The sequence below is a fragment of the Drosophila persimilis genome, unplaced genomic scaffold, assembly GCF_003286085.1.
Source record: "Drosophila persimilis strain 14011-0111.01,24,50 unplaced genomic scaffold, DperRS2 tig00000002-arrow-pilon, whole genome shotgun sequence".
In the NCBI taxonomy this organism is placed as follows: Eukaryota; Metazoa; Arthropoda; class Insecta; order Diptera; family Drosophilidae; genus Drosophila; species Drosophila persimilis.
In genome coordinates, this window is record NW_020825289.1 from 10,707,679 (window position 1) to 10,735,320 (window position 27,642).

A 27,642-nucleotide genomic window follows, 5' to 3' on the forward strand; every position below is an offset into this window, starting at 1 on the left:
AACGGGATACAGGGATACGGACATAAGGGCATACCTGAGTCTTCTCCAATTTCTCCCGGATGCGATCAGTGTCTAGGGTGAGGGTCTCGCGCTCCTTCTGCATGCGCGCCGCCTGTCCCAGAGCCTTGTCCAGCTGCGATTGGAGGTTGTCGTAGTCGTAGGTGAGCTTCTCCTTCTCGAGCACCAGGCGTCGGTTCTCGGTGCACGCCTTGTCCAGCTTGTCCTGCAGGTGGTCGACCTCGTTCTGGGCCTTGTCCAGCGAGTTCTGCAGCTTCTCATGCTGGAGCTGCGCTTTGCCCAGCGTGGCCTGGGTGCGCTCCATCTCCTCCTTGATCTTTTCAACCTCGGAGAAGGCCTAGGCAAAGGATTTCGGGCAGTGAAAGTGAGTGTGGTGGGTTCAGGAGCCCTGGGAGGAGGGTAACTATAGCTAGACTTTTTTGCCTACCCGGTCGCGATCGGCATGGATGCGCGAGACGCCGCTCTGCGCCTTCTCCAGCTCCTGGCGCAGACTCTCCTGTTCGCCCTGCGCGTTTTCCAGCTTCGCCTTCAGCCGATAGACCTCGCCCTGACTCTTTTCCAGCTTCTCCTGCAGGGCAGCGCCCTCTTCACGTGCCCGTTCCGCATCCGACTATTCGATTGGTTGGGTTATCGGGTAAACGTTATCAAGAATTGGAGCCGATCGTTCGATTGATCGTTGGGTTCGTTGGTGTGTTATATTGTTGTAGTTGTAGTTGAGGGGTAGATTGGAGGGTTGGATAACGGATATTATTTACAGGCAACCAAATGAGGAAGGTTCTTAAATGACTGACTTGACTGACTGATCGACTGATTGTCTGACAGATTAGTAAACATTAAACAAAGGCTAAGGTGAACAACGAGTACGATAACGATTACTTAAGGTACGATAGCGATTAAAAACACGATTACAAAGTCTAGCGAGCGATCAATTTATTCTGCGAGCGACTGACAGAGACAGAGAGACAGAAAGAGCGAGTGGGAGAGCACAAGAAGCGAGCAAACTATAGACAGAGGACAGAGGACAAAGGATGGGAGGCAATGGTAGTCTCTTCTGGATAAGGTTAGTTAATGATTGTTTATGATAACAGATGGAGAATATATGGCTGACAGTTGGGGAGTACTATATTTATGGATAACGGAAACAGATCAGAAACGGATCAGGATTTGACACGGAGAAAGAGCAGATTGGAAAAAACGGACTTAGGAGATGGGGAACAGTTGACAAAACGGCTTGGGAAATGTTATGGATAATACTTTGGTGATGGAATGAGCATTTACATGTCGCTTGGAAGAAGCAATAGGGAAAGTACAAGTAGCGAGCGACAGAGAGCGAGAAAGTAAGTGATTAAGGAAGAAGAGAAAGTGCGAGAGAGCAAAGTAAGGCAAAGTGTGGGTTATAGTGTGGTATGAGTGTTTTTGAGTGAGTGAAAGTTAGAGCTCAGCCAAATCAATTGACTGCGAAGAGAGCTAAGCAACCTTCCGCTTCCGTTTTACGGGTACTCCATCCTGGCTATGCCTTTGGGTGTGAGTGTATAAGCCGTCTTTCTGTGCGAGTGTGCGTGCGTGTATGTGGGAGGGATTAATGCCAACGGCAAAAGATTTTCGAGACCAGACCAACATCAGCGCAGGGGATACGAGTGCTTTGTCATACTTTGCTGGCATCCGGGATCCGGATCGGGGCAGGAACTGAGAGATGAATTTCAGGCGATGTTCCTTGTACAAGGTCAATATACAAATGTGTGTGGGAGTGTGATTATGATTGTTATCATAAATGTACATATGTATACTAAATGGATAAGTTGGCATATGTATATAGGTATATGTATATGTGTATGGCAGGTTAGTATATCAGGCAATGCATTTAAGTTACATTAAATTGAACAAGTGACAGATGGCAACTATTTTTGGTATTCTTTTTGGTTTTCTTTGAATAATTTAGATACTTTGGCATATGGTCAGATGCAGTTCAAGTTTGAATTCAAATTCGAATTCGATTACGATTAGTTGCTTTACTAAAAACTTGTTTGTCTTTTGGTTACGTTTCTTTCGAAGCAGTTTTACTCACAAAACGTTTTTCAGTTTCGCCCTATATTTAGAGAATGAATGTAAGCACAACGGTTTAGATAGAGTATTGGTTTTAGTATAAATTGTCGCAAGTGTGTACAGTTTAAAATAAATTACAGATTACAGCTTAAAGCTTACATTTACAGTTACAGTTACAGTTACGTTAGGTTTAGGAAGAAATCGAAAAAAACGAAAAGAAGCTCAAATCGTAGCCGTTTTACTCGTGGCTTAGCAAGTGCTGCAGTGTCTGTGTGGGTCACCAATGCGCGGTTTGTGTGTGTGTGTGTGTTTGTAGGCTTATCGGGGTCACCAATGGCAGCGAAGGTGTGATAGGCAGGACAAAGAGATAGAGAGGCAGGTGGAGTCCCTCCTCGAGTGTGGTATTTGTGTTTGTGTTGTGGTGTGTGGAAGTGGGGTCTCCTCATCGCTTGTTCAAGAGTTTGGTCCATTAACAGAGTACACGCACACAGAATTATATACACATATATAGTTGCACGTGAGAGTTTCAATTGCAATGCGTTTCTGAGTTCGATATATATGTTATATATTATAAATAGGTATGTAATACTAACTAAAAGAGCATTCGGTTATGCATATCGATATATGTATATGGCTGTCACTGCACAATATATATACTGAGTAGTAGTATAGCAAGGACCGTACCTGTGTGACTCTCAGCTCTGCTTGGGTGCGTCGCAGCTCGGCGGCCGCCTTGTCGGCCCGCTCCGTGGCCCGGTCCAGCTCCTGGGACGTGGTCATCGTGGTCCTGCCAAATGATGTCTGGACGAGACGCGAAACATTTAAATTAGTTTATTTCAACCGGAGCGGAGTCGCTGGGGTAACAAGTGCAAACAACTATTAAAAGCAGATCAGGCCATTAGCAAATGTAATTGAATAGATGTGGTGCGAATAGTATGTGTAGATGAGTCCAGCAGGCTAGCTGTCTTACGAATAGACCCGATCCATGAGGCTGTGAATGATTCAATGAGATATTTGCATTTTGGATTTGGTTTTTGCCTCTAGCTTAGCTCCAGATTGGACTTTTGGTGTACTTTGGGTGCATTTGACGCTTGTTTCTCTATGCGATATACGAGGATACGTACAGTACTATGTACGTACGTATGTGGGTCTAGGTTTGTGGCTAGTCTGGGTCAGCGGCTTGGCCGACTTACCGATATCTTGCCCGTTTCGAACATTAACTTTTGTACATTCTGCAAGAGTACGATACGAACAAATGTTTATATACTTATGACTTAATAGGTCTGCACATATGTGCATTTAATTGTATGCATTTAGCATGTTCAGCAGCCATTCAACACGTTCTCCCTTTCAGGGAAACACTCTCATTTGTCTGCGCATCGATTAAATCAAAACCTAACTAGGGGCACAGGGTCTAACTGAACTAACAGGCTACTGAAGGTGCTGAAGGAGTTAATCCTGTCTAAGCATCTAAAAGAGTGCAATATGTTAGGTCTTTATCGGATCTGGGTTTGGTGGAAACTAAGTAAAACGTCAGCCTGCCTGCTGGCACTAAATGCAAGAACCGACGGAACTAAGGGAAAATAAACAAGAGTTGCTACGAGCAACGAGTGTCGGCTACGTGATATACGATACGATACGATATACGATTAAGGATTAAGGAGATGCGGTGTGCGGCGTTGCGGTGTGCATAATAGCAATATATGTATGTATGTACGTATTGTCGATGCGCCCATTTGCGCTATTACGATATTCTCTTAAACGATATTCACGATTTTAGTGTACAAAAAATGTATATTCATATAATTACAAATTACTGCATTTTAAAGTTCGACTCTGTGATTTACGATATTCAGTATTTCGATACTCGCAATAAAAAAGTGAAGAACTGTGATACTCGAATACGATTTTCGCTGTTATTTGCATCAATGAGATTAATGTACAAAAAAACTACGATATTCAAGTCCACGGTATTCGACAATAGCACTTTCGAAATCACAATACTATATACAAAATGTTGTGGTGCTTAACTGCTTAACGGTATGAGCAGATACGATATTCGAAATAACGATATACGAATTACGATATTATGCAGTCTATGGCTAATTGGAAGATGGAATTTGGCGTTTAAATCTTACTTTGTGTAGTGTGGTCTGTTCTTCTAGCTGCAGCTATATTTGGTTTATGTTGGGTGAGTTTTAAGTTGGTTGTAGTTGTTGTTGGGTAGTTGGGGATGCGTTACGTGTACATGTAAATACATATTCAGATATAGATATAGATATAGATATAGGTATATAGATATTGATGTAGATATTGATATTGATAGGTACACATGTATGTATGTGTGTAGACTCATATGGGTAGATAGTAGATTATCGATATTATCTATGCATGTCTTTAGATTATATATACAAAGCACACACATACAGATACAAAGATAGCTTTGGGGGGTAGTCGAGGGAACTGGCAATAATGCACGAGTACCTGGGAACGCTCCAGATCGTGTTTCAGCCGCTCGTTCTCCAGTTCGAGGCGGGCGATCCGTTGCTTGGTGGACTCCCAGTCGGCGCTGCTTCGTCCCATCTCGCAGGTGGCCTTCTCGAGCTCCGCCTTCGACTTGCCCAGCTCGCTCTGGGAAGCCTCCAACTTGATCTCGAGCCTCTCGCGCTCGTTGACGGCCCGCTCCAGGCGGGTCTGCAGCTTCTCAACGTCGCTCTCGGCGGCGCGCAACTTGATTTTGTAGTCAGCCACCTCACGCTCGTGCAGATCGCGCTCCTCCTGCTTCTCGTGCTCGGCCCGATCGCGCTGATCGCGCAGCTGGGCCATCTGCTTCTCCTTGTCGCCGATGGCTTCCTCGAGGCTGGTCAGAGCACCTTCGGAGCTGCTGTGGTGGGCCTGCATGGCCGACAGACGGGCCCGGGCCATGTCCACCTGGTTGTCCTTCTCCTTGAGCAGATCCTCCAAGTTCTCGATCTGTTAATGAGAGTGGACCAAGATCGGTTTCAAGGTGAGTTCTGGGTGGAGCTGGGCGGCTAACTGGGGGAGAGCTAACCTTGCGCTGCAGCACACTGATCTTGCGATCCTTGATGTCCATATGATCCTTGAGTTCGGTCAGCTCGCTGGTGAGACGGTTGCGCTCCTGCACCGTCTGTAGGGTGCCCTGGGTCTTCTTCTCGATCAGGCGGTTCTTCTCCTCGAGGCGGGCCCGCATCTCCTCCACGTCCGAATGCAGCATGTTGTAGTGCTCCTCTTTGGCACATAGCGACTCCTTGAGCACCGCTATGTGCCGCTGATAGTCCTAGCGGGAATTACGTTACTGTGCAAACGACTATTTTTGGATTGAGGCCCTGTTCAGGCTTTTATTTACCTGATGCTGCTCCTCCAGTGTTTTCATTTTGGCCGCCATCGCCAGGATCTCTTGATCCCTTCTTTGTATTTCAAGACGAAATTCGTCCAACTGTGGGTCGGGTCGGGTTTATCGGTGTTTTTCAAATAGACGGGGCAGGCAGGTGGGGAGGTTGGTTAGTTGGAGAGGTTGGAATGGACAAAGTACACAGATAATATCAGATCAGAAATTGTTATAACACTCATTGCCTCGGCTGGGGATGGTCGATCCTTAGCCAGGACTACAAATACGTGATGGTTGTTGTTGTGGTTCTTGTTTTTGTGTGTTGTTCTAGTCTGAAAGTTGTTGTTCTTTTTTTTTGTTCTTATAGTGAGGATGTTTTGCTGTGGTTGCAATTCAGTGTGGTTGAGCGTAGGGATGGAGGAGCGTGGTTCGAGCCTACGCCTTGTGGATAATGGATCTTATTGATGAGGAGAGTGGAGGAATGTGTCTGTTTGGCCCTGGCCCCCGGTGTAGGTTTGAGTTCGATGCGTGTGTTTGTCTCTGAGTATCCGTATCGGTATCGGTATCGGTATCGGTGTAGTGCGTGTGTGTGGGTGTGCTTGTGGTTGATGGTTGTAGGGGATGAGAGAGAAAGGTAGATAGATTGAAGTCGGTTGGGTGGTCACTCCTGAACTACTATATTTATTAGTATTTCTTCGTTCATCGATATTCGACTTTCGACGTTCGATTTTCGTATGTAATTTTATTGTTTGCTTTTCGAAAAGTTTCCATTTTATAATGCTTAAAATGTAGTTTAATTTTAACAGATTTCGAGAATATTTGCTTGTTGAATTAAGTCTGAATGCAATCTTAATTAGGTTTACAGTTAAATCATTGTATAAATAGTATGTCTCGCTGGATCATAAATGTATATGCGTTTAATCAGAATATTAACCATAATTATTCAAATACAGTATAAGTATAAGTATATAGATTTATGTATAGATTGTATATATATTGTATGTATATATCAGTATTCAAATGCCTCGTTTTTGCTTGTTTGTCGTCTTGTAGAAAAATGGTTACAAAAAATACAAACTGAATCGAAGAAGAGAATCAATCGAGTTTGGTTAGGTAACGAGAACAGAAGTTAGTAGTAGTATCTAATGGATAGTAACAGTATCTTTGTAGCTATGTATGTATGTATCTATACTCACGCACGCACAGAAATGCCTTTCTTCCGAATAGATTGGCAAGTGATAAGCTTTAATCTTCTTTCAGTTATACATAAATACGCATATGTACATATGTATTTGCATATAAAGCCATTATCTATGAACACAATTTCTGTTTCTGATTTATCTTGGCTGCATACGTTTAGGGGCATTGATTGACTGGAACTACGACTACTACGAGTACAACTAGGAAAAATAGCTCCAGATTGTTGTTTCTCTAAAGGTACATATATGTACATATATTTATATATGTATATAAGTATATATATGCATGTATAATTTAACCACTACTTTAACAAGAATTTTTACTTTCTTTGAGAAATGTCTAGGCATAAATTTTCGATTTTGAAAGACAGCAAAGAAAAACGAAACAAAATGGGAAAGCATCCTAAAAATGATACATAAATCGATAGTTAAGCGTATAAAAAGAGCTTCATCGAATACGAAATACCAACACTAGTACAGATCAAATACATACAAAATGGTAATTATAATGGTAATAATACAATATAATATTCGCATAGACACATTTTGAATGCTTCTTCGTTTCACTTTTGCGGTTGCTGTCTCAGACAAACAAACAATTAATTCCACTGGAAACGATCCGATCCGATCCGAACCGTTCCGGACCGTTCCTATCTCCATCTGCACACATAGATTTCACATATGTATATGTAAATTTGTATCTTTATACACATAATTGACCTTCATTGCTAATCACACGCTAGTTCGTCCATAGCTTTTGCTGTTTCTGCTGTTTTTGCTGGGGAAGGCATTAGGAAGTCAGAACTAAGGAGTAGCAAGAGGAAGCGGAAGCGGAAGAAAGATCTGTTAAGTTACAAAATTGTTCTAGCATGGTGGAGAGGAAGTTTAGAGAGAGGTTCTAGCTTCTGGGTATAGTTATGGCTAGATAGTAGGTTGGTTATAGGAGGTACATACTTGACTTGCTTGCCTGGCCGGGATTACGATTACTAGCACTAGGACCAGGCAAGTTTTCGCTTCTTTGGGTTTACTTTACGCGTACGAGTACTTTCTTAGAGATAGTCGAGTGTGTGTCGGTATTGCACTAACAATTTGCTAAGATCTTGAATTTCCATACTAAGTACGAGTTTATCTATAGGTTTTGATTTAATAACGTTTAAATATTTTTCGTTAGCTCGCAAAATTTGCAACTTTCACAAGTTTAAAGTAAATTTCATGTTGCTTCATTTTCGTTTTCGATTTCATTTTCATTTTTGTATATTTAAATTGTTGTTTATTTGCGAGTAAATCTCATTTAGTTTTATATACAGTCTTTTACTTTTGAGAGTCAAGAGCAAGGCTCTACAATTCTCCTGAGAATCAAAACATACTCAACGTTTTATTCCCTTCTGAAAAGTATCGCCCTGAGTGCTCTATGCAAAAAACCTAAATCAGAATTGCGAATTTAAATATGTAGAAAGTAATTTAAATTTAAATGTAAGTTTTCCTTTGTTTCTACTTTAAAATGGCACATGAAACAATAGTTCTCCTTCCCTTAGCTTAGCCTAGTTCTACTAAGAATATTCCGTATTATTATCATATTGTATATTGTATGGTATGGTGTATATTTATATAGGTATTGTATGTATAATACTTGGTGTCTTTTCTTCGGGAATCCCCACTCGGGAACCGTTCACTACAGATGCTTTACCAGATGGCTGGAGAGTATGCAGAGGAAAGCGTTAAATGCAGTTTGGGCGCCTATCTATATAGCATAATCTATGCACACGGGTATATAGATAGATGCTCCTTCCAATTCGGTTCGGTTTTGTTGCCTTCGAATCGTTCTCTGATTGTTATTGTTATTAGATGCTGGGGTAGATGTGGATGTCGATTGATGATGTTGATGATGATGGCGATGATGAGGCGAATTTCTTTGCTTTATTGGGGGTATTTTGGGGAAACTTTCAAATTCGAGTTCGAATTCGGTTTCGGTCTCGGACTTTCGGGGTCGCTTAGGAGTCTAGGGATAGCGTGTCTGTGTCAAATTTAAAACTTACTTGTCGCTTATGCTCTTGCGGCAGTTTCGGATAATCTAAGTCTAGTTTTGAGTATGGCAGATGGTGGTGATGATGCGGCTGCTGCTGATGGTGCGAATGCGAGTGCGGGTATGCCGAGTGATGGTGATGCGAGTGCGGATGCAGATGCGAATGCGAGTGATGCGGATGCGAGTGATGCAGTCCCTCGTAGGCGCCTCCGGCGACCGCGTCCCTGGCACTGCTGGCCAGAGTTCCTCCGAACGTTCCACTCGTGTTGGCTAGCGACGCCAGGGGGTGGGTCTGAAGGTGGTTCTGGTGCTGGTGCACATGGTACTGGTACTGCGGATGCATCTGCTGCTGCACCGAGGCCTGGATGTGCGAGTGTCCCAGCGGCGGCTGTCCCCCGCTCCCGTAATGATGGCTTCCGGCGAACTGCTGCTGCAGATTGTAGGCCAGGGCCGCGGCGGAGCTGGCCGACGGCTGGTGCTGCTGCTGATAGTACTGCGAGATGGCGGGGTTGGAGGCGTGCAGGGAGTGTGACATGAGCTGCCGCTGCTGGAACGGTCCCAGGCCTAGTCCAATTCCTCCGTAGCCGGAGGAGGGCTGCATCTCACTCTGATAGGGATTCGCGTAGCCCGTCATCCCATACTTGCAGCCCCCCAACCCGAGTCCCATTCCCATTCCCATTCCCATGCCCTGGCCGGCAGAGCCCGGATATCCCGACATCAGGTTGGTGACGGAATACGCGGGCCTCAGGCGCGCAGCCGCTGCAGCGGCGCTCTGGGCGGCCGTCAGCTGCGTGGGGAGCGGCACCTGCTGCGGCTGCGGTTGGAAATACATGTTCGGTTGGGAGGAGAAGCTCGTGGACATTTGCAGCAGATTGTCGTTGAGATACGGGGGCGAGGTATCGCCAGGGTGCAGGGTGGGGTAGCTGGAAACTACCCGGCCGCCTCCGACACCGCCCACCCCGAGGGGAGTGGTCACCAGTTGGCCCAACTGGCGCGCCTGGTTTGTGAGATTGAGTATCTGGGAGGAGCGCGATATCGACTTGTGGGCCTCGTTCAGCAGGTTAACGATGTTCGAGGAGCTCGTCTGGTGCTGGGGCGGGGCCGGGTAGCCGTATACGTCGTTATACATGGTGGCCGAGGGCAGTCCGGCGATGCTGTAGCGCCTCCGGCGTATGGGCGAGGTCTGGCTCTGGCCGTAGATCTGGGCAGCGGCCGCTGCAGCAGCAGCTGCGCCCGGGTCATATAAATATCCGCCCGACGATGTGGAGGGTCCGTACAGATCGTACGCGTTACCATAGCCGTTTCCCGGGCCGGGGCCAGGGCCGTATGCGTGCGCAGGCGGGCCGTAATATTGTCCGATAATGTCTGGCAGTGGGGGGCTGCATCCGCTGATGCCCGTGTAGTTATTGTACATCTGAAATGGGCGATTTCAAATGGTTGTTGCTGTAACTGTAACTGTAACTGAAACTAGTTGTTGCTGTGTCGACTCCCTAGATCTCTCTGGGACTGTTATAGTTGGGTTATAGTTTCGTTTGGTGTACTTTAGCTTTGGCATTGCTCATTTCAGCCGTTTCGGTTTCGATTTCGGTTTCGATTCCGGGTTTCGTTGCTGTGTCTGAGATCGGATCGTATCTCTCGACTCGCGTTTTGGCTTGGTTTTGTGTGGATCACGATCATGGTTAACAAACATTAGCTAGATATATACGTATATATGCATTACAGGACATAGTATATCTAGATATGTATATATCTTCGAATTGGATTACATTTAACATAACCAAAGCGATCTTCGCCCGAACACTTACGGACTATCTTGGCCCCATATTTGAACGTTTGCTTGATTAATTTGTTTTGTTTTTGTTTTTGTATTGGTTTTTGGTTCGGTTTTCTTTTGTTGTTAATCATTAATTATTAATTTGATTGTTTTTGTTGTTTTTCTACAAGTTTTTTCTGCTTTCTTTTCGGTTTTACACTTTTTGCGCTTAATTTACAATAGGGTTTTGTAATAGAATGAGATTTTTGATCAATGAATGATGGATTGTGAATTCGGTTCTGGTTCTGTATCTGGTTACTGGTTTCTGGTTCTCTTCCATTGGTTATCTTTCGGTTTTCGTTTATAGTTATAGTTAGTTCTGAGCCGCTTTCAACGGCTCTTGTTAGCACCCAAAAAAGGTTCAACAAGGGCGGGGGACGGGTGTATTGTATGGTGTATGTGTGCGTGTGTGTGGTGTTGTGTCCGTGTGTGTGTAAAGTGTCTCGGGGGCGTGGTGTAGTGTGTGGGTCGCAACATGAAATGTGTGTCACTTTCTTGACAGGCTCGAGCCTGTCGCTGCTGCTGCTGTTTGTTGTTTTTTCTCGGTTCGTAGCTATTTATGTGTGGACGGTAGTATGCCGTAGTATGTGTGTATGTGTGTATGTGTGTGGGTGTGGGTGTCCCTATGCATGTGTTTGGGTGTGTGTGTCTCTATATCTTTATTGTCGAATCGTATGATCAACGTGGCATACAAATGCAGCTCGGATTCTGATTTCGTATTGGATTCTGAGTATTATTCTCAACTTTCGATATTCGATTAAGTATTTTTGGGTTGGTATTTGGTTTGGTTTGGTTTACAGTGGCATGTGGTATGTATTGTATGTATTTTTTTCATTCGGTATTTTGTTTGTACGCAGAAAAGAAACATAAATTTACGTATAACAATATATAGTTCAGATGCATTATAGAAATAACGTGCAAAAGTATATTTGTTAAATAATTGATTTGGTTGTTTGTTGTTGTTTTTGTTTCGGTGTTCGGTTGGAGGAAACAAACAAAATATTTTATTCATATAGTAGTAGTAGTAGTAGTAGTAGTAGTAGTAGTAGTACTTGTTTAGACAGACAGTGAGAGGGATAGAGAGAGACAGAGAGAGCGAGAGAGAGAGAGAGTGTGTGGTGTGAAAGAGACAGTTAGAGTTTCTTACATAAACTTAGAAAGAGAGAGCGTGATATAGAGAGAGAGAAAGAGAGAGACAGACAGAGCAGAGTGTCTTTTTTTGTGGTTTCTTTCTTTTCTTTTCACTTTCCTTTCAATTCAAATATAAATTGTGTTTTGTATCTGTGGTTTTGTATCTGTGAATGTGTATCTTTGTGTATGTGAGAGGGGTTTGGAGGTTTCAAAAGTGTGTGTGTGTGTTTGTGTGCTGGTTAATCCCATCTTGGAGAAGTGTTGCAATACGTTGTGTTGTGTGTGAGATCTGTTCGATTCGGTTGGAACGAATTGGTTCGAGTGGTTCCGGTCAACGTTTCTATAGATATTTCGATATTTACAAAAACCAAAAAGTAATATATCATACACAAGCACATACCACACACATATGTATACATATACATACATATACATATAAACATATCTATATCTATATGCATGTGTTAATGTGAGGTGCAACGACACGGCAACAGGCTTCCGTACAGGTTTTTCTGTTGGGGCGGGGTTCTTTGGAGGGGGGCGGGGTTCTTTGGAGGGGGGCGCTGGGTGGCCTTGGAAGCTCTGGAGCTGCGTCTCGGTCTGTCGAAGCAGAGTAACGCAATATATGTATATATACCATATATATATATATAGCAAAAACAACATACTTGGGAGTAATATATGCAACATATATGTATGTATATATATGTACGAGTATGTATGTATAAAGAACGACAGAGAGAGAGAGAGAGAGAGATACAGAGAGTGAGGACAGAGAGAGAAAGATAGAAATAGAGGCTGGAGGAGTATATTGTGGATATACACGGATATACATATATATACACGTCGTAATTGTTTTATCATTTTATCGTCAAAGAGTTGTCAGTAAATGAAAGTCTTTCGCTTTCGATTTCGATTTCGATTTCGCCTTCGATTCGATCGATTTTCCTTTCATCTTCTTCTTCTTGCCCGTTTTACTCTTCCTCTTCTCGATTTGTTATTACTTTTATATTGATTTTATGTTGATTTGATTGTTTTTTGATTTAGTTTCAGTGCGAAAATATTACAAAAGCATATTGTAAATAGTTGCATACGTTTTTTTTTTTAATTCTTGGTAAGCAAATTCTTTTTTTTTCATTTTTGCTATTGCGTTTCTTCTCTTCCTTTTTTTGGTGATTGCTTTTAGAACAACAACAAAATAGATGTTTTTAAATGTAATTAAAAATGATCAATTCTGAAAACAAATATATTTTGCATTTATTAATTGAGTTTTTGATTTGGTTTTATTTTTGGTTCAGGATTTAGACCTTTTTTGACGTTTGAAAGTGTTTGTATTTTTTTAGTTCAGTTTTCTTCGATAAAAGTGCCAATTATTGGAGCCATTACAATCGATAAGTTTCGTGAAAAAATCATCAGCATCTTTTGGCAATAAAATGACAAAAGAATTATTCTTGTATGCTAAATAGGATCACAGTTCACTAATGGTTTGTTAATTATTATCTGATCTGATTGTTTCTGCATGGATGTTAATGTTCTTTATTTTTTTCATTTGTTTCATCTTTGATTTGCATTGCTCTTTGTTGGTGTTGGTTTTTTGGTTAAATGTTATATATTACTTTTTGATTACGTAAAAACAGTTAGAAAGTGGAATTCAAAAAACAGCGTACCGTTCAAAATGCTAAGTTTAAAGCAGAACAAATATTGTGTGTGTGTGTGTAATTGTGAGTGTTTTGGGTGTTTGTTGGAGTGTGGGGAGTGATTGAAAAATACAAACAAACGAAACTGAAATTACAAATGTGATCTAGAGGAAACTAAAGGAGATACACACAGAAGGTAGGGTTCATATACTAAATGGAGAGGAAAGTCTATGAAAAACTACTTAGAGGCAAACGCATGGTTTACACATATATGTTTATACAATATAGTACAATAAAAGCCAAGATTTGAATAAAAATTGAGAAAAAAAAATGCCAAGTCGAGAGAGAGCGAGAGATGGAGAGAGGAGGGAGAAAGAGAGCTGGCGCAGGTGAGCAACAAACTTAAAATAATGCCAAGAACTTTGGCTCACCCACCCACACCCACACCCTCACACACAAACACATACAAATACACATGGAAATTGCGGACCGAAATAACAGTATTTTGGTTACAAGGTTACATGTGTGTTTGTGTGTCTGTGTGTATGTGTGCTTGAATAGAGACTACAATAGTGGCAACTGGAGGAAAGACAGAGACAGAGAGACTATAAGAGAAGAGGCAACAACAAAGAACACAAGTAAGAGGCAAAAGCAAAAGCCAAAAGCTGAGAGTGTATGTGTAAGTGTGTTAAGTGGCGAAAATACATGTAACAGGGTGGTAGTTACTGCCTTCCTTCGGTTCTGTGGCTCCGTCGCCGTGCGGCTCTGGGGCTATTTTTATGTTGTTGCATGCCCAGCGAAAATCATAAAAATTTTAAAATAAACACATAAAATGGATATTGCAAACGAAGCGCAGGCAACGACGCAAAGCTCTTTAAAAAGAGAATGCGAACCATTTTCAGTTTAATGACTGTCCGCACGGTAAAGAGAGAACTGGCGAGAGGGAGGCAGAGACTGTGTGTGTGAGTGTGTGTCCCCTGTCGACATTGACATGTGAAAACATGACAGAACACAAACAAAGCAGGAGGCAAGGAGACTGGGATGAGCATCTCCATATCTAAATCCATCCCCCCTAAATGCTCCCGCCCGGTAATCATGACAAATCATCACGTTTCTCTCGTGTGGGCGTGTGCAAGGCCAGACGGATTCGAGGACGAGTCCTAGTCCTAGTCCTAGTCCGAGTCGAGTCGAGTCCTTTTCCCTATTGTCTCCTGTCAGTCGTCTGCTCGGTAGCTGTCATTGTCCCATCTTTTTTTGTGCTCCACGCACGTGCCCCTGATGGAAATGTATTTCAAGTGACATTTATGAAGTGCATCCCTGTCCCGTCCCGTCTCGTCCTGTGCCTGGCCCTCATTTCACTCTTTATGAATTTCGGTAGGCTCTTCTGCTAATGAGCAGATGAAAAGGGCTCTGTTGCAGAGGCGTGGGTTTCAATGGGGTCTGCTGTTGGCTGATGTGCGCCTGTCTGCACTTACTGTCTGTGTTGTAACCTCTCCCCCCTCCTCAATCCCAATCCCAACCTCAACCCCAACCTGCCCCTCTCTCCGTAAGTTCGCCCTGTTGCCGAATTTCACTAATTACGCAGAAAAGCAGGCAATGCGTTTTACGCTGACTAATGTCAGTGGTTGTGTGTGTATGTGTGTGTGTGTGTGTGTGTGTGTGGGCGAGTGTATTGGTGTGTTGGTGCGAGTGTGTGCGGAAATTAATTTGCCACTCGAGGCCACAGACGACAGAGAAAACAGAAGAAAGTTTACAGTTTTATTTGTTTTGCGTGCTTGGTCTTTACCTTCCCAGGCCACCCTCTCTCTGTTCGCTCTGCCATTGCTTATGTTACGGCTTTGCAGGACATTCAAATGGGTCTTGTGTCTCAGGGTTCATTGGTGTGTCGATTGTCATTTGATTTACATGTCTATCCACATCCTATCATACCCTATCCCTATCCCTATCCCAACCGATTCGATCCCCCCACACACCCCGAAGATTTTGTCGTTTGCATTTCGTTGGTTTTTGTTATTTCGAGTAGCCTTTTGTTTATTCGACCTTTCGACTTTTGAATGGAGCTGCGATTGTTGCTGTGTTTTCATGATGATGATGATTTAATGACGATGACGTGTTTGTTGTTGCTGAGTTGTTGTTGATTGCTGATTTTGGGGTTCGTTTCAGTTGCTGTTGGAGGCGGGCGTGCGAGTGTTCGCTGATGAACTACAGTACCTTATAGTATACATAGGCATTGTCCATAGGTTTGTGGTGCGACTACGTGGGAGTCTCGCTGGGTCTTTAAAAGCTAATGCCGTAGTTCTCGTTGTGGTTCCTCGTGGGTGTTCCTCCTGCCGTACTCTCGTATGCTCGTATGCTATGCAAATGAATAGCAATTGCAGTTCGTTGTACTTGGATTTAGTGCTGGCGTTTGGTTGTTGCTGCCACTGCCACTGCTGCTGCAGCTGCAGTTGTTGCAGTCGGACTATTTATGTAATTTGAGTTGGCCTCAAGTTGTGCGCAGGTGTCTGAGTGCGGGGCGCTGCTGCATTTACTACTTATACGCGTTTATACATACGTACGTACAAGTATGTGTGTGTGTAAGCGTGTCGTATATGTGTGTGTGTGTGTGTCTTATTGTAATATAATAATAAACCGTTGGCCGGGCACTTCCTCGTTACTGAACACTGACTAAGTGTGATGGGCGGGGGGGAGGTGGCTGGGCTCCCACCCTCTATTATCTCGGCGCTTCCTGATTCTTAGCGTTGTCTGCTTAGTGTAACGGTAGCTCTAGCTGTAACTGTAACCTTCTGGCCCATCACACACTAACACATACGCGGGTGAGCGAACACACACACACACAAACGCACACAGAGCCAGCTGTGGAATAATAAGGACAGGGGGACGAAGAAGGCGTAGGAGACGTCGTCGTAGACGCCGAGAGAGTGAGAGACTTGATGGCGGCGGCTGGGGGCTGCTATAAAAAGAAATCGTTGTTTCTGTGGTTCCCCGCTTTCGTTGTCTTTGTTGTTGTTGCAAGTTAATGTTTGCTCCCCGCAGCTGCTGCTGCTGCTGTCGGGAGAGACTTTTTTGGGCTGCTGCGGCTGCTTAAGCAAAAATTATTGATTTTATGCTGCTGCTGCTGCTGCTGACTGATGCTGCTGCTGCTGCTGTTTCTGCTGCTGGGATGTGATTGAAAAGTTGCATTTGCACTAAAATCAAAGCGTTATTTATTATGCTTTCACACACTGAGGGAGAGTGCAAGATATAGGAAGAGAGAGACACAAACATTTACAGGTAAAGGCACAACAATGAAATGCTCGAATTTCTTTTTGCTTTTTTCTACATCCTTCGCGGGGACTTTTCTTTTTGCAGCACTCGCGTTCGCGCCACGTCTTTTCCCCTTCTTTTTATTGCGAAATTGGAGCAGTTTCTCTGCTCTATATCATATATTCATAGGCGTATTCTATTGCTGGCACAATCCTAATTCACTTGGCTTTGGCTGGCTGCCCACTGTGCACTTTTTAGCCTTTTGCCGTTTGCCATTTGCCATTTGCCTGTGCCACACTTCTCTGCGTTTGCGTTTGCGTTCGCGTCGCGCTGCTGGTCGGTGCGACTCTGGCTCTTCCGTGCCTCGTGCTCGTCAGCTAGAACGTTGGGTATACAACTGTTCGCGCCTGCGGAGCTTTTGCTACCACGAGGCCACTCCGTCGGCGGGCCCCAATTGAGCGAAAAATCCCCAACTCAGCTTCGGTTTAGCTCAAAAACGCTGTCATGTGGTCTGGGCTAGTGCGAGCTTTACAAGTCAGCCGAAAGCTTTTACGCTCATTTACGAGCACGCTGAAAAGCTCGGCGTCTCCTTTCTGATGTTATTGATTGCTGCGGCGGCAGGGATGGTGGTTGGAGGGGGAGAACTCGTTTTGTTCTCGCAGCCACCTACTCGTTGGCTCTCTCTCTCCTGCCCCTACAGCTTCGGTTGCAGCTTTCTGCTTAGTGCTTCTGCTTCTGCTTCTGCTTCCGCTTCTGCTGCAGTTGGCATGGCCATCCTTGCGTTTGACGAACGCAGCGGGGTTGCGCATGGCAGGGGTGCATTTCTCGAGCAGCTGACTCGGCCAGCGGAGGTGGGTGGCGTGGCCATTTTCTCCTTCTGGATTAGCTGGCAGAATTCCATTCCCGTCCGGTAGAGCAAGGAGCGGCGGGCGGCGGGTGGCGTACGGTCCGGAAAAGTAGGCAACGCTCTGCATATTTAATCAGCCTCCATTCCATTATTATGCTAAGTGGAGTCCGCATTCTATGGCTGAGAGCAGGACCAGCTCATTAGATAGTCATTTTCTTGGATGCCATTTCAAATTGAATTCCATTCGGAAAGGAAATCGATAATCCGAAATTGAAAACTCGATTTGCAACGGATCCGGCACCACTTTATCCCGGGGGCCACGGATAGAAGTGCACTTTAGTGCTCATTTACACTTGCAGCTGTCTCTTTAATTGTTTTCATTTAATTTTCTGCAATCTGACACCAGCCCCTCAGCCAACCCTTTGGGTTTGTTTGTCTTTTGTTCTGGAAAAATGAATTTTGCGGTAGGCCGTGTAATTATTTTATATGCCCCCACCCTCAAAACAAAGAGCTCCACCAACGCCCACAACGGGCCTTCCAGCCAGCTAACAGCATAATATATCAGGAGTTGAGGCTGGCTCGGAACGGGAACGAGAACGAGAGCCGCCATTCCCATTATTATTTATGCGTATGCATGGGGCACAGGGCATAGGGCACAGGGCACAGGGCTGGCTGGGAGTTCGACCCTCTGTGGAGGTGTCACGGGGGCCTCGTAGTCCCCTGTCAGAGGAGTGTTTGTCACCATTGCAGGGAGACGAATGGCAAATTGAATGCGATGTCAGTGCTGAGGTTTGCAATCTCTTCATGCTGTTTCGGTCACATTTCTTTCAATGGATGGTGTCATGTCATGTTCTCGAAAATGTCAGGTTTTCCGTCTCATAAATATGTGATGTCGCTAAATAAATTACAATTATCTTCATAGTCAACTAATTTCTTCTCTAATCCCCATTGAAAGTTTGCAATATTTGTATGGAAACTATAGTGTTGAAAAGAATATAAGAAGAGACTAGATCTACAATTGAATAAAAACTGAGAAAGTCTGGCAAATTTGTTTATTATTAACGTATAAACCCCAACACATTGTAGTCCGCTCCTGTCTGGGCACGTGCCAATCCTCGTAAAACCTTCTCCCAGCATTATCCTTTGGCTTAGACTGCTAATTAAAATTCTACCATTGGCATCGTTTTGCATAGTTTCTAATTTGCCTGAGAGGGAACAAAGAAGGAGGAGAGGGCGAGCCAAACAACATGAATATTTGAATATGGATTTGTGTGGTCTGGCATACTGAGTGGCTGCCTAAGCTTCGGTCATCAGCAGGCGGCTGAAGCGAAAGGCATGGAAATGATTGGGCTAGGGCCAGGGGTAATAGTAGGGTACGGTTGGTTGATTCCTAGCAGGTCTTCGACTTTGGGGTCGACTGAGTGTTTTTCATTTTTTTGCACAGGGGTTACGTTTTTCTCTAGCTCAACGTGGCTTAGGCTCACACACTCACCCTGACCCCCTGCTCCTCCTGAGCGTATTTCTTGATTTCACGCTCCAAATCAAGCTGTTTCGATGTTGGTTTCACCAGAAGTGAGAGAAGGTTGAGTATCGCATAAGTTTGTTAGATTTTGTATACATTATACATACGAGTATATGCACGTGTATGTGTGTGTTGTGTGAGTGTGAATACGAGTGTATGGGTATGGGCTATGTTCAAGATAGAGGGCAAATGTAAGCCGAAAGCTGACAGCATCGGGCAGACAAAGTGGCGTCAGTTAAATGGCCATAAGAAGCGGACAATAAAGCCAAGAAAAGGCTCGTAAAAAAGTATCCTACAGTACATGTATATATAGTATACATATATAAGCGTGGAGATACATGATGATGCGTGTGCTGTGTTCTAGCTCTGGATTATATAAGACTGCCAAAAGTTGGGCCAAGCATGGGGGAACGAGGAGCAAAGGAGCCAAGCTCTTCAGATACTCGAGATTCAATGCGGCTCAAGATGAATTATGGAGAGTTTGTGCTATTTTCTAACAAGATCATTGAAAGAGGAGGAATACATATGCAAAGATGGAGGGCATGTAAGTCAGCATCTGAGAGAAGGCAGAGTTAGAGGAGATCGGAGGATGGTATGGAAGGCTGGCAACTGCAGCAGCAATAAATAGGAAATGTAAAACGCACTGACCTCGAAAGAACCCTCGAACCCTGCTACACACACACGAATACTGGTGGAAGTGCAGCGATTGCTCGCTTTTTCGTGACTGCCAACGCGGCGTATACGCAACAACTCTTAATTGCTCAGGCCCGGCCAAAAGCGAGGCTTTTTCTTTTTTTGTGTTTTTTTTTTGCAATTCGGTTTGGTTTTGTGGAATGGGTTTTAATTACTGCTGTGACTACCACACACTCTTCACAGCCACTGTCTTCTCCTGCCCCTCCTCTTCTTCTTCCTCTTCCTCCCATTTCCATTTCCCTTTCCATCGCTCGATTTGTTTGCTTTAAAAGTGACAAATGAATTTCGAGCCTCACCAATCGCCGGTCCAAACAGTTGTTGCTGGGGCTCGTCCTTTCAATTGCTCTGTGCTTTAATATAATAATTCCCCCTTCAAGAATCCCACTCCCGCGGACTGCTATTGTGGGGAGAGGGTGGAAAATAAACAAGGCTTTACGCAGAAATAAAATGCGAGTCCCGTAATTGTCAAATTGGTACGCTGCCAAAAAATACGACATCTGAATACTTATTGTGCAGAGCCTTCCAATGGATTAATTCTCCTTTGGAGAGAGATGAACCCATCGAGATGGCTGACAGTCTTTTGGATTCTGACATAGACGTCGGTACTTTGCGCTACATTAACATTTGCATACCTTTCCTTTTTGCAATCCCAAAAAAATCATTTTTGATGAACCACTCCAAACGGTTTTTTTTTTAACTGATTCTCGGAATATTTCCCGGTATCCTACCAATCCCATTTCAATCGTTTGGGGAACAAAAACTTTGGCAGTGCCATAACACTGCTATTCAGTGTGCCCCACAGGGTATGCCCAGTGGCCGGGCACCCTAGTTTCGCTCGCCCTTTTCTGGAGGGACGAGTCCGTTGTCCTTAAATAGATTTTGCTGCTGAATCAAGGTTATTTATGCTGTCCGATGGGAATATTCCCATGTGGCTGACCACCAGCATCAGCTGAACATGGTTTCTGTTTGCTTTTGTTTTCTGCGCTTGCTTCGCTGCCTTTTGTTCGGTTTCAACTCGATATTACGTATACGCAGCGAGCTCTCCCTACGAATAGTATGTGTGGGATAATCTTAGGGCAAACATGTAATTACAGACGGGGGAATGTGGAATGCGATTGGGGGTTAGGGTTCTTTTCTGTTTTGTTCTGTTCTGTTCGGTAATAAGCAGTTGGTTGTTCGTTTCGTCCTTGGGGAAGACAGCTGGCTAAAAGTTAAGGGCCAAATGCAGTTGCTGCAACTCCAGACATAATGTGGCAGGCCATTTTAGATTGATTTCCCTTGTGGCGGCACGTTGTCCCCGCCATTCACACCCTTCCCTTACTCCCTTCTCACACACTCCTTACTTGAGGGCAGCCCCCTACAGTGAGAGCAATAAATAACGACTGGCAATGGCAACAATGAAGAGGGAAATGTATTTCGGTGTGCAGCGAAGATGCATTCCCATTATGGACGCCGAAAAGTGTGCAACAAAATGGAAATTTTATTGCTTGCCCCATATATCGAGGGTGCGAACAATGAAATGACTAAGCCGTCTGTCTGTCATGAGTATCTGTGAGTGAGTGAGTAAGTGAGTGTGTATGAGTGTACTGCACTTAATGGTAATTTGAATGACGTTCATTGATGTTGACTGCCTTCAGTGTCCTCATTCTCGTTGTCGGCACAAAGTTGCAAATTAATTAAGCGACAACAACAGCGGCAAGAACAAAAAGATACGGAAAATGCAACAGAAAATATGCAAAACTGAATGAAACATGTCAAGCTGTATGTGTGTGTGTGTGGGGGTGTCTACTTTGAGTGTGTTGGAATGGGAAATTAAAAATCAACAGTGAGTGTGGAGAGACTACGAAAAACTCAAGCTTCAGTGAACAGCTCTAGGGTCTACATTTTGGTCTAGTTTTGTATCAGTTATACGAGTATATTATATAGGTATGTACCTATATGTTATGTATGTTTGAGTAGCATATGTGTATAGCAATATGTGTATGTGTGTGTCTGTATGAGGAGGGGATCATGAGTGTATTTGAGACGGGGGGTTCAAATAAATATTGTTACGGATCTGATGTGTGGCATCAAATGTTTCAAACTTAAGATGTTGAAAGATGTGTTCTCTTGTTTTTTACGTGTTCAGAGAGAAAGAGCAGTCGGAGAGAGAGAAAGACCAGAGAAAGTTCTACGTGATCACTGTCCTCGTTCTCTCTCCCACTGTCCGTGTACGAAATCATTCTCTAGAGCATTGTTTGCCGAACGAAAGAAAATTAGACATATAGATTGAGATTGAGAGAGATATATATATATAGGTATATGTAGATATATTATAAAAAGAGAGCGACAGAGAGAGTCCCATGATGAAGAGGTGGGGAAAAGATCTCAGTAGTAGCAGTGGGAGTCTTACCTGCTTCTGGGCCATGGCCTGCATCTGCTGGAACATCTGGCGCTCCTCCTCTTTGCCTAGGGAATGGACACAAGGGAGGACATTAGGAAGGGATTCCAGGCTTCCAGGTTCCGTGGGGACTCACCCATTCCCTTGGCCTGCAGCATTTCCAGCAGCTTCTTGATGCTCTCGTCGCGGGCAATCAGAGTCTGCTTCTGGGTCTCGACCCGGCACTCCAGATCCTTGATCGTCTCCCGCAAGATGCTGATCTCTCGCTGCAGATGATCGTTCTCCGCATAGATGGCCTCCATCTGCTGCTGCATCTCCAGGTTGGGCTGTCGCATCCTTAGACGAAGCTCCTCCTCCAGCTGGCGCACCAACATAGCTTGTTTCTGTGATAGAGATCGGATATGAGGTAGTCACTCTCTAGTGTAGGGGGTTTGATTCCCACCTGATTCTCTGTGCTGAGCAGCTTCAACTGATCGTTGATCAGACTGTACTTGGCGCTCTCCTCCTTGCGCAGGGCCCGCTCCTTCTTCAGCTCCGGCGACCAGAACGTCTTGATGCTGTGCATCGAGCTGCCCAGCTTCTGGTTGGTCAGCTCCAGCTCCCGCTTGAGGTTGCCCAGCTCCCGCTGCAGATCGGTGTTCTGATGCTGCAGATCCCCCAGATAGGCGCGGTCCGAGGTGGGCCCCATGCCCGTATTGTAGCCGCCCATGGCACTGGGACTCTGGCGTGCCGACCGCCCATAGAGCTCGTCCTCTAGGTAGAGGCCTCGCTCCAGCGATCTGTCCCGCGAACGGTCGCGAGGCTCGCGTATAGGTATGAACTCCCTATCGTGCGGATCGACGAGGCCCCCGCGATCCAGCGACTGATAGCGGGTTCCTGCAAGTGCGCAAATGGACAGAGATGGGAGAGGCAGAGAGAGAGAAAGACAGAGATAGAGAGAGAGGTTAATATGTGGAGAGGGAGATTGAACGAGAAGTGGGAGGATTACTTGGATAGTCCATGGCATGGGCCATCGGTGGTCTGCTGGCGCTCCGGCTGCGATGGTGGCCCGCTCCGGCGGGACTGGTTGGCTCATCCATGTCGCGGTAGTATGGACTGCCCATTGCTGAAATTCACACACACACAGAATTCATGACGATGATCAAATGAGTGAATGAGGGGTCTCTGGTACGGTTTCGTGTTCGTATTTCTCGCCGGCATCCGGCACTCCACCTGAACAAAGGACTCTCGCAACTCAAAAGTGTTGTCTACTGTGGCAACTAGTGCAGTGGAGTCTCTGCCTCATTTTCGGTGTTTCTCTTCTTTTTTTTTGGTTTAGTTTTTTATTTTTTTTTTTTTTTTTGGTTTCTGGTTGGGTTAGTGGCGGGGAACGCAGGTAACTCAAAGGAACGAATTGAAACGAAAATAAAGGAAAAGTCAACGAAACGAAAGCAGGGAAATTGTTTGTCGTGTCCTGGCTTTGGTTTTGCCCCCTTCCCCATCCCCTCCCCCTCCTCCTATCCCCTTACAAGCACCTACAACCCTGTGCAAACAAAGTAGCTGTTGGCTTTGTGTGTCCTGAATCCTGGCTGGCTCATATTTCAGGCATCCTGTGGCTCTTCAGCCCCTGCCCGACCCAACACCCAACCCCAACAAGCCCCATCGGACGGCATAAACTAAGTTTTCCCGGCACGAAATCATTTTGCACGTGAAGAGCACGAAGCCAAATTTGCGGTTCCTCCAACGTCCTTGTTCGTCAGCGTATACGTAATATTCCACTCATAAATACTTTAGTACAACCCTTATACCGCCCCACCCACCTCAACCTATATTCCTCCACTTCCACTTCCCATTCCCCATTTTCATCCATACATCTACAGCCGTGTGGAGGAAAGCCTGCATTCTAATTAGCTGGTAGTGCAAACGCAGCCTGGCCTCTAATTGACTTGAGTGGCGACCCCACTACACCCCACCGCGTACAGGAGACCAGCACAGTAGACCCGTACAGGAGACCCGTTCGGGAGTACAAAACAGTTTAGCCATAACCAACCATAATTGTAATCCAGTTTGAGGCTTTGATATGAGGCGCGCCCGCCAGCCAGTTATACAGATATGCAGATTGTTAGGCTTTTCTTTAGTGGCTTCCAGCAACTTTAACTTTCCGCTCAGCTGTGAGCCATACTGCTGCTGCTGCTGCTGCTGCTGTGCTCCAGGTCCAGGTCCGGGTCCGGGCGCTAATGTGATTTACTAGCTACTGCAGAGAAGCTGCTTGTTGCACGGTTTGAGTGGATTCCAATCCAATTCCCCGGAATGCAATTCAATTGAATTTCCCCATTTCCCAAGTGGTCGTTTGTGTGCGTTTGTGTCCGTGTCCGTGTGCGTGTTAATTGAAATGAAAATTGTTAGAGTTTTTGCAAGATGAGTGAAGCGAAACGAAGTACAAAATGAAATCGAATTCAAAAAAAAATTAAATCAAGTATTATGTACCATGCGCATGCGTGTGATGTAAGACAGAAATTATAGACTTTAGTTAGAATTGCATTAGTTGAGTTCAGACTACGAATAGTACGAAATGAAAACAGATATACCATATACCCTACCATATACTATATATGGGTATTATGGCAGTTACAAAATACAGAAATAGAGCTGTCGGGCGATATACAAAACGGAAATTGACACAAAATTTTGATAATGAATTTCGATAAATGTTCAAGCCATGTTGCATCTCAAGTGCATGCAACATGTGAAATATTGTATGTTAGTAGAGCAATCATAAACGAATCAAAGAGGTATGCCAATTGAAACAATAAACTAAAACTCGGTTCGCCCAACTCTCGCACAAACGTTGGGTGCATTTTTTTTCGGAAATTTGTTTTGTTTTTTGCTTTGGGGGACATTTGCATGTTCGATTCCGTGCTGGACTACATTTGTGCTAGGATTTGGATTGCTTGGGCCTTGGTCTAGTAGGGGGTTTATTCTCTAGAGTGGAAGCATCATTCACCTAAAGGACTTCCGCGTGGGGCGCCGTAATCCCGTGATGGTGACCGATCGACAGTTGGCAATTCCTGGAGCCGCCGCACGCGACCCGGACTGCGCACACCAGAGCTATTCACTGGATTATATTCGTCACGTGACATAATCCGCGGCTCATCCGCGGCATGCAATGACCCGTAGCACGCACACACTCACACTCACAGGCGATGCGGTAGTCGGCGAGAGAGAGTGCCAGAGAGTGCCGTGCCAGAGAGTGCTAGGGGCTGAGGCAGAGACACAAGTATCTATATCCTTGGTGTCCGTTAAATGCAACGAAGAACTTTGATTATGGTTCTCTGGCTTCTGTTTTCTCTCGGTTGATATGCACGGTTTTGATTGATTGATTCTATTTGCGATTTAAATTCTTTCTGTTGTGCGCGCTGCATCTGCAAGTGGAAGAAGTAAAAAGAGAACGGAAAAACAAACACAATTGTACAGTCATGATACATATGTATGTACTTTCTCTATACATAATACACATTATATTACATTACGCATACGCCCCGCTGCACAGCGAAAGCCAAGGCCCCTTCTTGAATACTCTACTGTTCTGTTTTCTCCTGCTTCCTTTTTAGCATTTAAATTGGCTCTCGCACAACTTGCATATCCTTAACCTTTTTACCTAAATCTCAGCCAGAAATCCACTGTCCCACTACCAGGCCATAAGCGCATAAACAAATACCATAAACACACAGAGGGAAATGGATAGAGGGGGGGAGATGCGAGTGAGGGTGAAAAGCACACATCTCGTCGAGCAGTGAGTGCATTATGGCAGGTCTATGCAAATTCTCTCTCTCCATAGAGACGGCAACAAATCGCATGCAAATTGCCCCTTGAGCAGTCGCTTCTTGGCTTAGAAAGAAACAGAATCCACAGGCAAGAAAGAGCCCCGCAGTAAGCTCAGTTCATACGGGGGGAAAGACTTTGATCAAGTTTATCTTAATAAATGGAGGTGGACTCTGAAGTAGATTTTATTTGACCGATACCGATACAGATCATCTCTCAAATAAGATGGCAGATAATCATTCTCCATGAAAGGAGCATCATTTAAAGTCTCTATCTTTGAGTTTGCATGTACTGAAAGTCTCCATTAATTCCCCCGCATAAACAATTCCCACTGCGGCACAAGTACGAGTACTATACGCAGATGGCGAGAATGACGTGCTCGAAGTTGATACCCCAGGAATGGCCCAAGCAAGAGCACACGTATCAGGAGGCACAGCAACAACCAGAATAGGAGCGCCTGAAATGAATGCTAAACGAATCAGCAAACCGGAAGACCGTTCAAGTCTGTGAGAAGGAAGTCTTTGCGCTGCCTTTCCTCTCGGTGCGAGTGTGCCAGTGTTTGCTAGTGTGCGTGTGCGTGTGCGAGTTCGAGTGCGAGTGGCGACAAAGTGTGAAGGAAGCGCTGCAGATGAGGTCAGGATATGGCAGACAGGCCATAAAATATTGGGCCCAGATTCGATTACATCGGCATGCCATTAGGGAACAGCAAGCACTGCACTTTGCTAAGCAAACAGCTCGGGGAGACACAGAGAGGGAGATGGATTGCACTCGTCGCTGCATATTTGGCAGGGACAGGAACAGGAACAGAAACAGAAGCAAGAACAGGAGTTGTATTGGGATGGGATGGATAGATAGATGGATGACGAAATCGTGTAGAATTGTTGTCCATGCTTGGGGCATGGCCAGAGGAGGTTCGCTTATCATTCTACTCGCACTACACAAGTTATCTGCTTTGGGGCGAGCGACGACCCTCCGGGCAGATAGGCATGGGCCCACCCCAAAACAAACATGTTGAATTTCCCCCCCCCCCCAATAGTCTTTTTCTTTCTCTCTCTCTGGTTCTCTGGTGAGAGAGAGTGCTGGAGGGTAATCCACCACAGTGAGCTGTGCGCAAGAGCGATGCTTCCCACCAGGCGGCACTCTCTCACAACAATAGCGTCATCGTAAAATATTTGCCGTATATTGTTGTTACCACTGCCCCAATGTATGGATTGGCGGCGTTTTCTTTTGCTTGTCCTATGCTGCAACACCCACACCCACACATACACATACACAGGCAAACAAATAAGGTTAAAATTTGAAATCAATAAAAATTATTCCACCGATCTAAAATTAGAGCAGGCAACTGATACTCGCACAACAAATAGTACGGGAAATACAATGCACGAGTACACTATATTATAGTAAGAATACATTGACACGCAAACGGACTTGGAGTTGGATTTAGGGGCAAGACCCTGACTGAGACTGACAAATCATGCGAGCAATCCAAATCGAAACGACCTCCCCCGGTGCGTTATTCATTGAGCCTGCCATCCATACATCCATTCCATACATCCACACATCCCATTATAAGTTTTCAAATTGCTTGCCAAACTGATTGACACAGCCTCGACTGGCGGCAGGCGACTGTCGGCTGGCGGAGCGTATGATGGAAACTTACAAACAATACTATGCAAAATCGAACTACAACTAGACTATAGATCTAACTAGGGTTAAGAGTTTCAGGACTGGCAAGTAAATTAAATGAGGAGTATATGTTAGGAATGTTAGCCACTGGACTCGTATAACAATTACATAGAAAGGAAATTGGAAAAGACACGAGTAGGAAGTTGAATGAAAAGAGAAGGATAATATTAATGTTAATGTTAATGCATACAACACACACAAAACAGAGAACTGTTTACTGGCTAGTCACAGTACAGTACTCACTGGCTACA

General features: G+C 44.7%; 1 protein-coding gene across 3 annotated transcripts in view; it reads right to left on the reverse strand.

Annotated features, from left to right (window-relative positions):
* Positions 1–27,642, reverse strand: part of LOC6590645 (myosin-11) — a 33,508-nt gene that overhangs the window by 5,018 nt on the left and 848 nt on the right. Inside the window, exons 2-14 of one of the 3 annotated variants that reach the window (XM_026985566.1) lie at positions 24,885–25,302; positions 22,890–23,006; positions 22,344–22,777; positions 22,038–22,284; positions 21,914–21,969; positions 8,646–10,046; positions 5,429–5,518; positions 5,114–5,359; positions 4,546–5,034; positions 3,255–3,293; positions 2,746–2,862; positions 446–628; positions 35–355 (exon numbers count right to left, since the gene is read on the reverse strand). In XM_026985566.1, coding sequence (XP_026841367.1) covers positions 35–355; positions 446–628; positions 2,746–2,862; positions 3,255–3,293; positions 4,546–5,034; positions 5,114–5,359; positions 5,429–5,518; positions 8,646–10,046; positions 21,914–21,969; positions 22,038–22,284; positions 22,344–22,777; positions 22,890–23,006; positions 24,885–25,020 — 3,876 coding nt within the window. In that variant the 5' untranslated portion in view covers positions 25,021–25,302. Of the gene's footprint in view, positions 1–34; positions 356–445; positions 629–2,745; positions 2,863–3,254; positions 3,294–4,199; positions 4,233–4,539; positions 5,035–5,113; positions 5,360–5,428; positions 5,519–8,645; positions 10,047–21,913; positions 21,970–22,037; positions 22,285–22,343; positions 22,778–22,889; positions 23,007–24,884; positions 25,303–27,642 lie in introns of those variants that run through there. The other 2 variants (XM_026985564.1, XM_026985565.1) reach the window with 2 other exon arrangements.